This window comes from Scardinius erythrophthalmus (genome assembly GCF_964197995.2).
Source record: "Scardinius erythrophthalmus genome assembly, chromosome: 24".
Lineage (NCBI taxonomy): Eukaryota > Metazoa > Chordata > Actinopteri > Cypriniformes > Leuciscidae > Scardinius > Scardinius erythrophthalmus.
In genome coordinates this window covers 14,248,482-14,262,311 of record NC_138244.1, presented here as the reverse complement: position 1 = coordinate 14,262,311, position 13,830 = coordinate 14,248,482, and the positions used below count along the sequence as shown (strand labels likewise).

Sequence of the window (13,830 nt, the reverse complement as noted above, 5' to 3'; positions counted from 1 at the left end):
TAAATGCTGGTCTTTTGTACTTTCTATTCATTAAAGAATCCTAAAAAAAAAATTAGTTTCTACAAAAATATTAAGCAGCTCAGCTGTTTTCAAAATTGATAATAAGAAATGTTTCTTGAGCAGCAAATCTTCATATTAGAACGATTTCTGAAGGATCATGTGACATTGAATAATTAATAAACGCTTGAAATTTAATGGTTTATTTCTTTATTTTGGAAAGTTCTTTTAATCATATATGTAACATCTAATCTGGTATACCATAACAGGATGTTTTGCAATTTGTGTAAAACATGAGTACCACCACTTTAAAAATGTAGAAAATACACCATTATATGCTGCCATCTTTGGTTGCATACTCTATTCTTGGAGGCAGGACGTACCCACAACCCGACCCACAAAATTACATGCATCCTGTTTCAAACATGTCATTTAGATGCATTCACCACTCTTATATCAACACAGTCGTATCGCTCAACTTTGTAGAGTCTTTTTGGACAGATATACACAAGATCCATAAACCTTCACTGAAGTGGGTTATTTGGGTTATCCCAGGTGCTTCTGTGCAGGTTTTAACTCTGAGCCCCAAGTCTGAGAGTCTCAAACCAGCTCTGGTTTCTCAGGTTCACAGCACCTTTTTCAGCAGTGGCTTTGATCCATCGTTCTTCATACGTGCCACCATTCAAATGAGCTAAAAGGAATACATAGAATGTAATGAATGCATAGAATATGTTAGATCAATGCGGTTTAAATAGTCAAATTGCCATGTTTGTGTTTCAGAATAAGATCTAGACTTGCAAATGGTATGTATGGGATTAAATTCCCGCTAAAAGTGTTGTCACGGATCAAAAAATAATAAGCTTGCCGTGAATCAAAAATTTAAAAACACATGTAAAAATTTAGTGCACAAACTGAAAAAAATTATGCAAAATGATCAGAATAGCAAACAATGTGGTCATTGATCAAAATATAATTCCCGGTACGAGTGAGCATCATTAGCCATTAGTCCATAGACTGTAGCAAGAGTGCATTGGAGTGGTGTCAACTCCCCTCTTTGATTGATTGGCTGGAGGACGAGCTGTGGACTGACCAATGGTAACGCTTAAGCCAGCCCTCATTTACATGAAACTCAAACTGCAACATTTGGAAAAGCAAGCGCAGAATGTGACACGCACAAGCGTACAATAGAGTAAAATATGAGCAGAAAATGTAAGACAGCACAAAGTAATAAAACTGAGGAAAACATATTAAGAACATATAAGCATAAGTTTATCATTTTTAATGTGTTTAAAGTTTTGATTCATGCTTGTTCTTTTTTTTTAATTAATGCACTTTTAATTTTTTTTATTCACGCTTATTATTTTTTGATCCGTGACCACAATACTTTGTATGGGTATTTAATCCCATACAACTGAACAAATAAGAATGTTTCAAGCAGTTAAAAGACATGAAGTGAGTCTGGCTTTTACTCACCCGTGACTGTCGTCTTCCCATTAGCTGAAGTACGTTCAGTCTCTTGACATTCTATCTCTGAGCTAATGCTAACAGAGGTTCCACACAACTGCACTGCTGTTTTCATGATGGAGGGCACACGCACACTCACAGCACCTGGACCAATGACAAATAAAAGTTTCCACCATAAAGAGGTGAGTCGTACCACATGACATTTTAAAAATGAATGGATAAATGGATAAAAAGAAAGTAGGCAGATATGTTAATACTAGGCTTGTCTTGAGTATTTGATGTCCATTATTAGTACCTTGTTGACTGTGAAGTTCTGCACTTCCGTCTTGGCCCACGTACGCGTCAATGTTTCCAGCAGCAGTAAACACCTTCAGGACACCACTTGAGCTGTCTGGGACGCAGGAAGGACATCTTTAGCGCACTAAACTAGTGACTAATGACCTACTGTCAATTCAGACTATCACTTACCAATCATGATGTTTCCTGTTTCACTGCGCACAAGAGCTTCACCTGTAAAACAACAATGATACATGTCTTAACTGCACATCAGGTGTTTAAAATGAACCGTTATCGTCCATTTTACCGTGCACGTGGCCAATCTGGATGTTCCCGGAGGATGTTGACATTGAGGTGGATTCGCCATAGATGGCCTTCGCTTTCAGATCCCCGTGTTCTGTGGAGAGGTTCATCGTGGTTCCCTGAATTTTCTTAATGTTGATATTCTGGAGAACAAAAACAATGACTTAATAACAATTTCAGAATGTATGCAGTTTTATGTATCAAAAACTACTTACACTGTCCCCAGATGTGCGGATATCTACATTCCCATGTAAAGTCTTGAGTCCAGTGACATTTCCTCCTGTGGACTGAACTTGAACCACATGACCCTAAACAAAATCACAGGAATTAAACAGATCCTTATTATCTCAATAAATAAGATATGTTTAGGCCTTTATGACTCATTAACTCAGGGGGTTTCAATCTTTTAGATCTCAGACCACCCAAATCTGATCATTGTGACGCAAGGGACTCGCTTCATAAAATTTAAAAGGGAAGTATACTCAATATACGTCAAAAGTTAAAAAAATAAAAAATGTTTTTTATATTTCTGAAAGTTTCTGATGTCCACCAAGGCTGCATTTATTTGATCAAAAATACAGTACAACAGTATTTGAATATATTTTAAAATGTAATTTATTCCTGTGATGATAAAGCTGAATTTTCAGCATCATTACTCCAGTCTTCAGTGTCACATGATCCTTCAGAAATCATTCTAATATTCTGCTCAATTATTAATAAAACAGTTTTGGTTGCTTAATATTTTTGTGGAAACAAACAGTGATACATTTTTTTGCAGGATTCTTTGCTGAATAGAAAGTTCAAAAGAACAGCATTTATTTGAAATATATTTTTATCTAAAAATATAAATGTCTTAACGGTCACATTTGATGTTGTGTGTTTAAATGATGTTGTGTCCTTGTTGATAAAAAAATTATCCTTTACAGACCCCAAACTTTTTATTGGTAGTGTATATTAAAATAGAAAACAGTTATTTTAAATTGTAATGTTTTACAATATTACTGGGTTTTTTTCTGTATTTTTGATTAAATAAATATTTTGTTTCTTGTATGTCACTCTCTATAGTATGGAAGCTTGTTTCCGCCACAGAATAAAACATTTTAAAAGATAATTGCGACTTTTTATCTCACAATTGCGAGTTTACATCTCGCAATTCTGACTTTATTTCTCAGAATTGTGAGATATAAAGTCAGAATTGCGTGAAATAAAGTCGCAATTGCGTGTTATAAAGTCAGAATTGCGTGTTATAAAGTCAGAATTCTGACTTTTTTTCTCGCAATTGCGACTTTATATCACGCAATTCTGACTTTATAACACGCAATTGCGAGTTTATATCTCCAAATTCTGACATCTTTTCTCAGAATTGTGAGATATAAACTCACAATTGTGAGATATAAAATCCAGTTCTAAGGGGAAACCTTTTTTACCTTTTAACCGTTTATATCTCACAATTCTGACTTTATAACACGCAATTGCGACTTTATTTCTCAGAATTGCGACTTTATATCCCGCAATTGCGACTTTATATCTCGCAATTGCGACTTTATATCTCGCAATTGCGACTTTATTTCTCAGAATTGCGACTTTATATCCCGCAATTGCGACTTTATATCTCGCAATTGCGACTTTATTTCTCAGAATTGCGACTTTATATCCCGCAATTGCGACTTTTTTTTCTCAGAATTGGAACTTTATATCTCACAATTGCAACTTTATTTCTCAGAATTGCGACTTTACTTCTCACAATTCTGACTTCATATCTCGCAATTCTGAGAAAAAAAGTCACAATTCTGACTTGATATATCGCAATTCTGAGAAAAAAAAGTCAGAATTGTGAGATAAAAAGTCGCAATTATTATTATTTATTTATTTATTATTCAGTGACGGAAAAAAGCTTCCATACTATAGTAATGCACAATCATTTTTATTAATTGATTTATTCATTTAGTTAACCCTTTTCTTCTCTAAAATTTTCCATGGACTCCCTAGTAGGCTACTCTCAATTTTGAGAAAAGCTTATGTATTACCTTTACAGATTTTAGGACACAGTGTCCTCTCTCTGTGAGCACATGGCAGAGGTCACTCTCCATATTCTGGATCTTCACGTTGCCTTGGTCTTTAGTCTTGATGTGGAGATCTGGAGGGATGGACAGAGACTAGAATGATTCACATGCATTTCAATTCATTTACATGATTAAATTTGAGTAAAACTTGTTACATTGACTTGCTGTAAATACAGTCTACATAGTAAAACCATTAATACTAACATAACTTTTAATACATTAAAATAAATAACACTAATCATAATTACATTTTAATATCAATTAAACGAATAAGCAACAATATATTAATATAATACAAAAAAATATACATGCCTTAATATTTTCTTTACAAGCCGGAATACAGATCCTTACCACATTTAATAGGTGCTGTCAGTTCAACAGTGACATTGCTATCCATCTCATCGTCCAAAATCTGAAGTTCATTGCTTTGATCATCATATTGAACATGAAATCTGTCCACATTAAGAGTTTGATTCGCATCTGTCACGTGCACAGTAATAAATACCCGATCAGATTCAGGAAAAGTATGTGGATCCAGTGGTTTTATGGATATATTGCAGCCTAAATGACACCTGACCTTTGTGAAAGGACTAACTAATAATTCCCATTCCTTTATAGGTTTATTCAATTCTTTCGTGGTTGAAGGAGCATCTGAAAAACTTCGGAGAGCCTGAGAGATCCAAGCCCTGGTGAAGAGTGTTGAACATCTCTGCACTGAGCCCACACACAGACCGTGACGTAACCGCTGCGTAACTGCACAGGCAAACATCACTAAAGCTTTACTTTGAGTGCAAAGACTAAACTACATAAGTGCTCATTAGAGCAAAATACAGTACTACTAGTAGTGGTAAGGGAGCGTCGTGTAGTAATGTTTATGTCTCGAGGTCACGCGTGCAGCGCACAGCAATGACAGCAAACCGGAAGAGCGCGCGAGAGGAGTTATGGGAAGTGAAGTCAAACGAAGGCCAGTCCGTGATAGTGAACAATATGACAAGTTTGACTGATGTCTGTATGTTAAAAAAATTGTTAAAATGAAGAAGAAAAAAAGCATTTGTGATATAAACATTATATCAAAATAAGCACTCGAGATATAAACATCACTGATATGTTGTAATGTTGTACACACTGTAATTTGAGCTTATATTTTCTATTCACTAACTAACAAGCAGCCCTCACTGAACCTTTTTATATTTTGGCATTATTTATTGTTTATTAAGCCTGATACTTATGGGGACTATTGTCTGGTCTGCAGAATGAAGCTGATTTCACGTTTTACTGTTGTTGTGTGTGGACATTTGTCCTCACAATACAGACAAAACCAGACCCAACCTGTTTTTCCATATGCCATACATAAAATTGAGGGGAAGTGTATATTACTGTGTAGTAAGCAGCTCATAACTGTCATATCTTGATGATTTTAAACTCCCAGAGCAGACACCACGTCATACTGGGGCGGATTTTCCGTCTGGTTTTCTAATAGCTAGGAGCGATATTATTCATGACAGTACCTCACTGCTTGTGTAACTAGACTTAATTCTTTCAATGAAGGCCCAAGGGAATTTTTACTGAAAATGATTCATGATCCTGAAACAAAAGGGCCACAGTGAAAAAAAAAGCGGTAACGAATTGCCCAGTTATTGTTATACACATGTAGTAGGATAAATCTCCCAGTAGGTGGCACTCTAGTCATCTCACATAACGTGAAGTCAGAGGATTACAGTAGGGCTTTTTTACAACAGTAACAGTGCATAGTTTGTCATCCTCCTCCAGATTAGTTTATGAATTAGTGTTGAGTTATGAGGAGGGATTTAGTATTTGTCCTCAAAGTTAGGACAGCCAAGTTCAGAATTTAATAAAGCATGTTAAATGTACAACGAAGTAAAAAAAAAAAAAAAATTGAATAGCCTACATAATGCACAATAAGTAACTAAAATAAGTAACTACTTTTCAACACTATAGTAAAAAAGTGTGGTTAATATCCATAAGAGGATGTGTATTGCTGGTGGTACCTGTAAATCACATTTCATTCATTTAGCTAAATTACTATTTTCAGACAGGTAGCATTACCCTTCTTTTCAAGAAGAGACCATTAAAGAGGAAATTAAAAAGCCTGTCTAGACACCAGTGGTCGAGTCAAGAGCATTGAGAGTAATCAGAAGGTCATGGTCAAAGTTCACACATAGAGCCAATGAGATGGAGTGAGACATTTGCTAGATACAGCACAAAAAGAGTAAATTCACTCAGAATTCATATATGACACACATAATAAAATTTTATTATCATGACTGGAACGACAGAAATATTGTCATTTGTACCATTTTTGAGTTTGAACTCCATATAGAAATCACAAGACAGTCTGACAGGATCAAAGAAAGGTTTTTATAAATGGAAACCTAAACCATAATATAAAACAAATCAAGATTCAGCCCGTTTATTGATCATTTATATCAAGAACGCTAAAACTTTACTCACATAAAGATGAAATGAAATATTGATTGACCTCATTTGACTGGCTTACCAAACTGTCTATATTGTACTGTGTTCATAGGCTATATATACACATGTATCACACAGCAAGTCAGACAATAAGGGTAGAGAGACAAATTATTTACATCATCCAGTAGTCCTTTATGCAAGTCACATTCATAGTCATCTTCACTACATAGGGAACATACAGGCCTGCACTGAATCCGCATCTGCCATTCACAAAGTCCCACACGTCACCCGCCTCTTGCATGTTTTGTTATTACATTTCTTGGTAATTTCATATCATAAATAGGGTCTATATGATAAAATATATTCACACATACACTTCGGTTCAAACGTTTGGCGTTGGTAAGATTTTTAGTTTTTGAAATTAATCATGCATGCTCACCAAGGCTGCATTTATTGGATAAAGAAAACAGTAATATTGTAAAATACTATAAAAAATAGCTGATTTCTATTTGAATACATGTTAAAATGTAATTTATTCCTGTGATGCAAAGTTTAGCATCATTACTCGGTGTCACATGATCCTTCAGAAATCGTTCTAATATGCTGATTTGCTGCTCAAGCTAATTTCTTTTATCATTATCAATGTTAAAAAACAGCTGTGCTGCTTTAATATTTTCATATAGACCCTATTTACCTTCTTTATATATATTTCTGGTTTTATTGAGGGCATTAATCTCTGCACGTTATTCCAACTAACTAAGAATTTCCTTTTCGTCTAACGTCACCTGTCACCTCGACTACACCCGCTGGATATCACATTTTGCAGTTTCATTCAGAAATGAATCACATTAAGGAAGTAGAATGCCATGACCTGTGGACTTTAAATCCATCTCACAGATTTTCTCACTCAATCAGTGGTGAAAATGTGAAAAAGCTGCACAGATTCCATGTGGACCTTGTAGTACGTTCGCTTTAAACCTAAACTGATTATATAAAAATATATAAGAACTACGGAAGAAATCTTGTCGGAAAGATTCAAATGGCCTGGACAGAAAAGATTCATCTGAACAGAAGTAAACAAAACAGAATCAGATCATTCATATCGGTCTTTCAAAGTCTGAATACAGGCGTCACAAGAACGTTGACATCATCAAACGTCACGCGGGTCCAGTGTTCGCCTGATATCTTCATTATGCTGCGTTCAGTTCGTAGTATGAAGGCATGCACAACGTTTTATTACGCTTTTCACAGAAAATAAAATGGTCAACGAACGCTCAGGTTACGCCGGAGAATGCGGTGCAGCTGAGATGTCTTGAAGTCATTCGGTTCGCATAAATGAATCAGATGGTCACAGACTGCAAGAAGCACTGAAATGCAACCCAACAGATGAAACTCAGAGCACGGTTTTCGCAAGTGTCCCAGGGGATCAGGACCATCTCACGCTCGACTGGAGAACCTCGACTCCACAGGTCACGGCTCATCATAATCTATTTACAGCGATTAAGGGAGTGTTCGTGCCTTTTAAGTCTTTCACAGTGTCCTTGGGCAGCTTCTCCTCCTTTAATGATGAAAACCACCCCTGGCAGCCAGTCCAGTGTCTTTCATGAACAGCAATGGCTTTGTTTAGTCGTTTTCCTCTCCCTCCCTCTGTCTGGTGACTTTGTCTTTCAGGTGCAGCAGTCACGGTCAAGGTTACTCTGAGAGGAGATGAGAGAGGGGTAGGGTGTCATCTTATCGATGTTGACGTAGGTGGTGTTAAGGAGGATGTAGTGCTCTCCGCTGAAGCTGGAGAAGATGGAGGCGATGCGGGACACTAGTTCTGAGAAGGTGGGCCGACGCTCCGGTTTGGGGTGCCAGCACTCGATCATGACATTGTATCTACAAAGAAGGGAGAAAAATGTAAAGTGTAAATGTTTTTTTTTGAATATTACCTTTCATGTAGTGTGTATATAGCCGTTTGTGAAGGTAAAAAATCAGCAAAGTGCACAATAAATGGAGTTAATGTCTCCTAAAGAAAGAATCGATTATGAACAGCTGAAACGATTCGTCAGCAATTCTAGTCTCAGTACTGTAACATACATAACAATATAACAAATTTGCATAATGCCAGTCTATGGTCTTCATTGGCTGCCCGCGAACAACGTCTACTTTGACCCGCCCTCAAACACTGTAGTTGTGGCTGAGGCCTGGTTTGTGTTGGCAACATGTAGAAAAAACGCTGTTTTCTGCGCTGCGACTCCACTTTGCATGCGTTTCCAAAGGACGCATGCTGGGATTGATACGGTAAAACCGACGCCATCGTTACTGTTAGTGTCTACAAGTGCTGAGGAAGCATCTGGAGCTGAAATTCACATATGGTATAGGCGTTTTCTTTCCAACAGGCGCTGTAAGACAGGAGACCAATCACAACAGACTTGGCCGTCTGACCAATCAGAGCAGAGTAGGCTCTCAGAGAGGAGGGGTTTAGAGAGACTGAATCTTCGAACTAACTGTTTTCAGCCTTTTTGAGAAATGAGGAGATGTGCAATGTATATTATAAGAAAATGAAAGTGTTTTTTGAAAGTGTTGCATGCAAAGTTGCAAACCTATTGTAGGAGACCTCCAAAACAAAACGAGGAACCTTTAAAATAGCATTATTGGGGAACTTTAATACAAGTGTGGTCTGCACACATTATTCAGACAGGAAAAAAGTCAAAATAAAAAGTCAACTACCCCAACCCTATATTACTTCACAGTGAATATTCTGTTTCAGTTTAAAGGTTGCATTTAAAAAAAAAGTCAAATATATATTTAGTTACATTTAGCTTTGCCTTTAAACATGAACTACATACAATACTGTTTGGGGTAAGATGTTTTGATGTTTATGAAATTAGTCTCTCATGCTCACCAAGGCTGCATTTATTTGATCAAAAATGCTCTTTTTCTATTTTAATGTATTTTCAAATGTAATTTATTCCTGTGATGCAAAGTGAATTTTCAGCATAATTTCCTTCAGAAATCATTCTAATATGCTGATTTGATGCTCAAGAATCATTTATTATTATTATCACTGTTGAAAACTGATACTTTCCCCCCATGATTTTTGGCACATTATTATTATGAAAGCATGCACATTTATTAAGAAACATTTATTATTATTATTATTATCACTGTTGAAAACTGATACTTCCCCCCCATGATTTTTATAGAATTTTATTTTGTAACAACATAGAAGTTAGTCACTTTTGATCAATTTCATGCTTCCTTGCAGAATAAAAGTATTAATTTCATTCTTTCTTTTTTTTTAATCTTACTAAACCCAAACTTTTGAATGGAATTTATTTGTCATTTTGATTCATTCTGAGTTCGAATGAATCAAAATCGTACTGTAAGTCATCTAATTTCTCCGTTCCCATCCCAGCTGTTTGCTTTGGCATTTCAAGACACCGGTGCCTTGAAATTTATAACCTTCAGTGCGAACCTTCATCGCATTTCAGAACGACTTTCCATTGTTTGTCTTGCAATAGTCTGCTGAGCAGAGGCACTGAGACCTGGGAGGACTGGCTCATTGTCCCGTCCATGAGGGAAGGGAGTGATGACCCACATATCTCTGTTCAGAGCTGGTTATTTGGCTGGTTATTTGATGGCAGTGTGTGAAGAATGTTTGGAGGTCGACTCATATCATACAGTCAGGGTGGGGAGTCGTTGTGTGCCGAGCTCAGGTAGTCATGCAGAGCTGAGTTGGCCAAGAGTTTTGAAGAACTATTACTGCTTGACTGAATCTGCGGGTGGTTAACAATGGCTCTCTGTTTTACACTCTTGTTGACAACACTCCCCCTTTGGAGTGCCGTACGCCGGTCATAATGAAGAACCAAGTGTGTGTCATGTGGGTGCGCTTACAGTGCGTCTGGGCAGAACTCTGGCTGCAGAAGTCTCCGGCCTTGCAGGAGGAAGACTGTGATGTCGAAGGAGTTCACATCGGAGTAAGGCGGGGCACCCCGGGTCATGAGTTCCCATAGCAACACACCGAACGACCACTGCGTGAAGATCAGATTCAAAACAATAAGTTATGAGGAAGGCAAGTGAGCACCTGTCAAAACAAGGGAACTTTGGGTGACTTTAATTTCATCAGTTGTTGGAGGCCAGCAAAAAGGGATACAGTGAGGAAAAGCACAGGAATGCTGAACTCATAAATCCATTTAAGGGAACAGTCAAGTTAGTATTTCGGAAATATTGAGAAAATGATTTCCCTCAGAAGTGGCAGTGTGTAGTCATCTATTTTATTTGAAATGCAGGTAGGTAGTTAGAAAACAGGACGTGACTCATGGCACACCTTGAGCCTGGCGTGTGTGCATGCATGAGTCAGTTTGATAGAGAAAAACTTTGTGCAAATCCTCTCAACGTGACCCAGAGACGTTGCTTAAAGCATGGATAGCTTTCAAGCAGAACAATTAGAATGAGACCAGACTAAAATCTCATAGTAAAACAGAGATTTGCAGTAAGAAATTACGTACTGCAGTAAGTTACCAACATAGTCAGCATTTGGGGCATCATGGGCACACTGTGTTTTGATTCAATGCCAATGATGCCCAGAATTGATATTTGATACGTGTTCAAATGTTTAAAAATGTTTAATTTGAACATTTGAGTGTACTTATGAAGTTATGATGGTTAAAAATGCTCTTTTTGATTATTCAAATCACTTACAGTATGATGCCCAAAGGTGCTTGATTTGAACATTTAAACGTGCTTACGATGCCTGAAAATGCTCGATTTGATCATCTTGAAATTTGCTTTTGATGCCCAAACATGATCAGTTTGGAAATTTAAATGTTCATAAGATGCCCAAAAACATTTGGTTTGATCATTAAAATATGCTTATGATGTCCAAAAATGCTTGAATTGATTATTAAAATGTGCTTAGGACATCCAACAATGCTCGATTTGATCATTAAAATGTGCTTAGGATATCCAAAAATGCTCGATTTGATCATTAAAATGAGCTTATTATGTCCAAAAATGCTCGATTTGATCATTAAAATGTGCTTATGATGTCCAAAAATGCTTAAATTGATTATTGAAATGTGCTAAGGACATCCAACAATGCTCGATTTGATCATTAAAATGTGCTGATGATGTCCAAAAATGCTCAATTTTATCATTAAAATGTGCTTAGGATATCCAAAAATGCTCGATTTGATCATTAAAATCTGCTTATGATGTCCAATAATGATCGATTTGATCATTAAAATGAGCTTATTATGTCCAAAAATGCTCGATTTGATCATTAAAGTGTACTGTTAATGCCCAAAAATACTTGATTTGAACACAGTGTATCCTAACTATGAAGACCAAAAATACTGTCTAAGTTAGCATCTCACTTTTGAAACAGTCAATGAAAATATTAGAAAAAAACAAAAAACAATTATTAAAAAAACTAAATATTATTTGTCAATTGTTACTGAGATACTCACCACATCAGATTTGGTGGTGAACTTATGCGTCTGCAGGCTTTCTAATGCCATCCATTTGACGGGCAGCTTCACCCCGTGCTTGTTGTGTACGCTGTAGTATTCTTTATCATACACGTCTCTGGCCAGGCCAAAATCAGCCACCTTTACTATGTAGCTCTCATCTAGCCTAAAAGGGATGTTACCAACATTTACATTAGGTGTAATTCAAATTCCAATTTATATTAAATACTTCAAGACACCCTAATGCACAACATGTGCCCTGAACATGCCCTTGAACAACTCACATGCAGTTTCTTGCTGCGAGGTCTCGGTGTACAAACTTCTTGCTGGCAAGATATTCCATTCCTTTAGCCACCTGCAGCCCGAAACCCATCAGGTCCTTCACCGTGGGGTTCTGTGGGAATGAAAACAATCACTCCATTTAAAAATAATAACGATAAAAACAACAAAGCACTTCACCACAAGGCAATGTCACCATTTAATCATCTTTATTATATTTTTAATAGCCATAACCCTGTCTGAAACTACAGTCTGATACTGAAGTTGTGCTGAAAGACGTTGGTGATGCTGCCACCACGTACGTGAGTTTCATCTCTGATGAAGTTGCGCAGATCTCCATGCTTCATGTAGGGCAACACGACGAGAGGCGAGCCCTCGCTGGGCAGGCAGATTCCCAGCAAAGATAGTACATTGGGATGGCTGAAGTCTTTCATGATGATGCCCTCCTTCAGGAATTGAGACACCTCCTCTATATCAGTGATTCCTGCAACATAAATGCACAATAATAGTCTCAGTAGTTCAAAGATCACCACAATGGTTTATGGTATCACCCCCTAGCCTAGATTTACACATGCAAAATGACTCCTTTAAAATCTATCCTGCTATACATTTTCCGAGTTAGCAATAAACCTGCCAAATTGTCAGTGAACTATTCACCATGACTTATAAATTATCCCCAACACTATCAAGTGTTTTATCACACACGGCCTGATATTTCACCCGGGAGGTTTCAGAGCGGAGACATAATCCACTGTGATATGAGCGCACCTTTACTAGCTGAGCTCTGAGAATCTGTTGGTCCTGCCATTTTAGCTGTGCCTCGCTTAATCTTGTTGGTGGAGCTTTCACGTTTTGAGGAGATTAAACAGATGTTTAACCTTTCACTAAGAGAAAGAGAGGCTTATGTGTACACAAAAAAGAAAAGGCCTGTGTGTACATGTCTTACAGAAGACTGATTTTGAGCAATGAGGCATCCTACGCTACACTGATTCTTGTCAGTGTTGCTTAGGATTCTCAAAACTCCAAAACTGTTCTGGGAACAGCGCTAAAGTAGTCAATCAATTCCTCATTATTAATATATGATGATTTTATGATTCTTTGTTTGATTAATATACAAATGCACCAGGGTAATTATAATTAACTAAAACAAAAATCACAAAAAGTTACTTAAGTTACATTTTCAAACGTTACTTGCAATAAAATAAATGTAAACTGAAACACACAAAGACACACACACACACACACACACACACACACACACACACACACACACACACCGACCGTATATATACATACAGTATATGCACCCTTGTCTAAAAGTAAAACATTATACATTTATAGTGTAGTTAGGCAACAGTTCTTGTTGAGAACTGAGACAGAAAAATAAAGCTCGGGTTATAAATCTAAAAGCTCTCAGTAACATGACATGATTAGAGGCATCTCTAATGCGATATGGCTGGTCTGCTGTGCATTCATCATCATCATCTTCATCACACAGCCATATTAAAACAGTCCCAACAGTCATACGTCATTTCTCTGTAAAGAGATGTCAAACTGCA

General features: G+C 37.0%; 2 protein-coding genes across 3 annotated transcripts in view; both read right to left on the bottom strand.

The window, feature by feature from the left end:
• Positions 1-190: 190 nt before the first annotated feature.
• On the bottom strand, positions 191-5,070 carry fam185a (family with sequence similarity 185 member A). Of its 2 annotated transcripts, XM_081355719.1 has the most exons (9): positions 4,609-5,070; positions 4,455-4,515; positions 4,068-4,177; positions 2,256-2,348; positions 2,045-2,183; positions 1,930-1,971; positions 1,757-1,852; positions 1,471-1,605; positions 191-688 (listed from the first exon to the last, which is right to left on the bottom strand). In XM_081355719.1, exons 1-9 carry the CDS (start codon positions 4,870-4,872, stop codon positions 570-572), a joined length of 1,059 nt encoding a protein of 352 aa, XP_081211845.1. In that variant the 5' UTR covers positions 4,873-5,070; the 3' UTR covers positions 191-569. The 2 variants fall into 2 exon arrangements, with proteins under 2 accessions (XP_081211845.1, XP_081211844.1); XM_081355718.1 differs by having other exon boundaries at positions 4,455-5,017.
• Positions 5,071-6,357: 1,287 nt separating this feature from the next.
• met (MET proto-oncogene, receptor tyrosine kinase) overlaps positions 6,358-13,830 on the bottom strand; it is a 43,379-nt gene continuing 35,906 nt past the window's right edge. The window contains exons 17-21 of the mRNA XM_081355703.1: positions 12,574-12,755; positions 12,277-12,386; positions 11,993-12,158; positions 10,419-10,555; positions 6,358-8,417 (exon numbers count right to left, since the gene is read on the bottom strand). Coding sequence (XP_081211829.1) covers positions 8,207-8,417; positions 10,419-10,555; positions 11,993-12,158; positions 12,277-12,386; positions 12,574-12,755 — 806 coding nt within the window. The 3' untranslated portion in view covers positions 6,358-8,206. The remainder of the gene's footprint in view (positions 8,418-10,418; positions 10,556-11,992; positions 12,159-12,276; positions 12,387-12,573; positions 12,756-13,830) is intronic.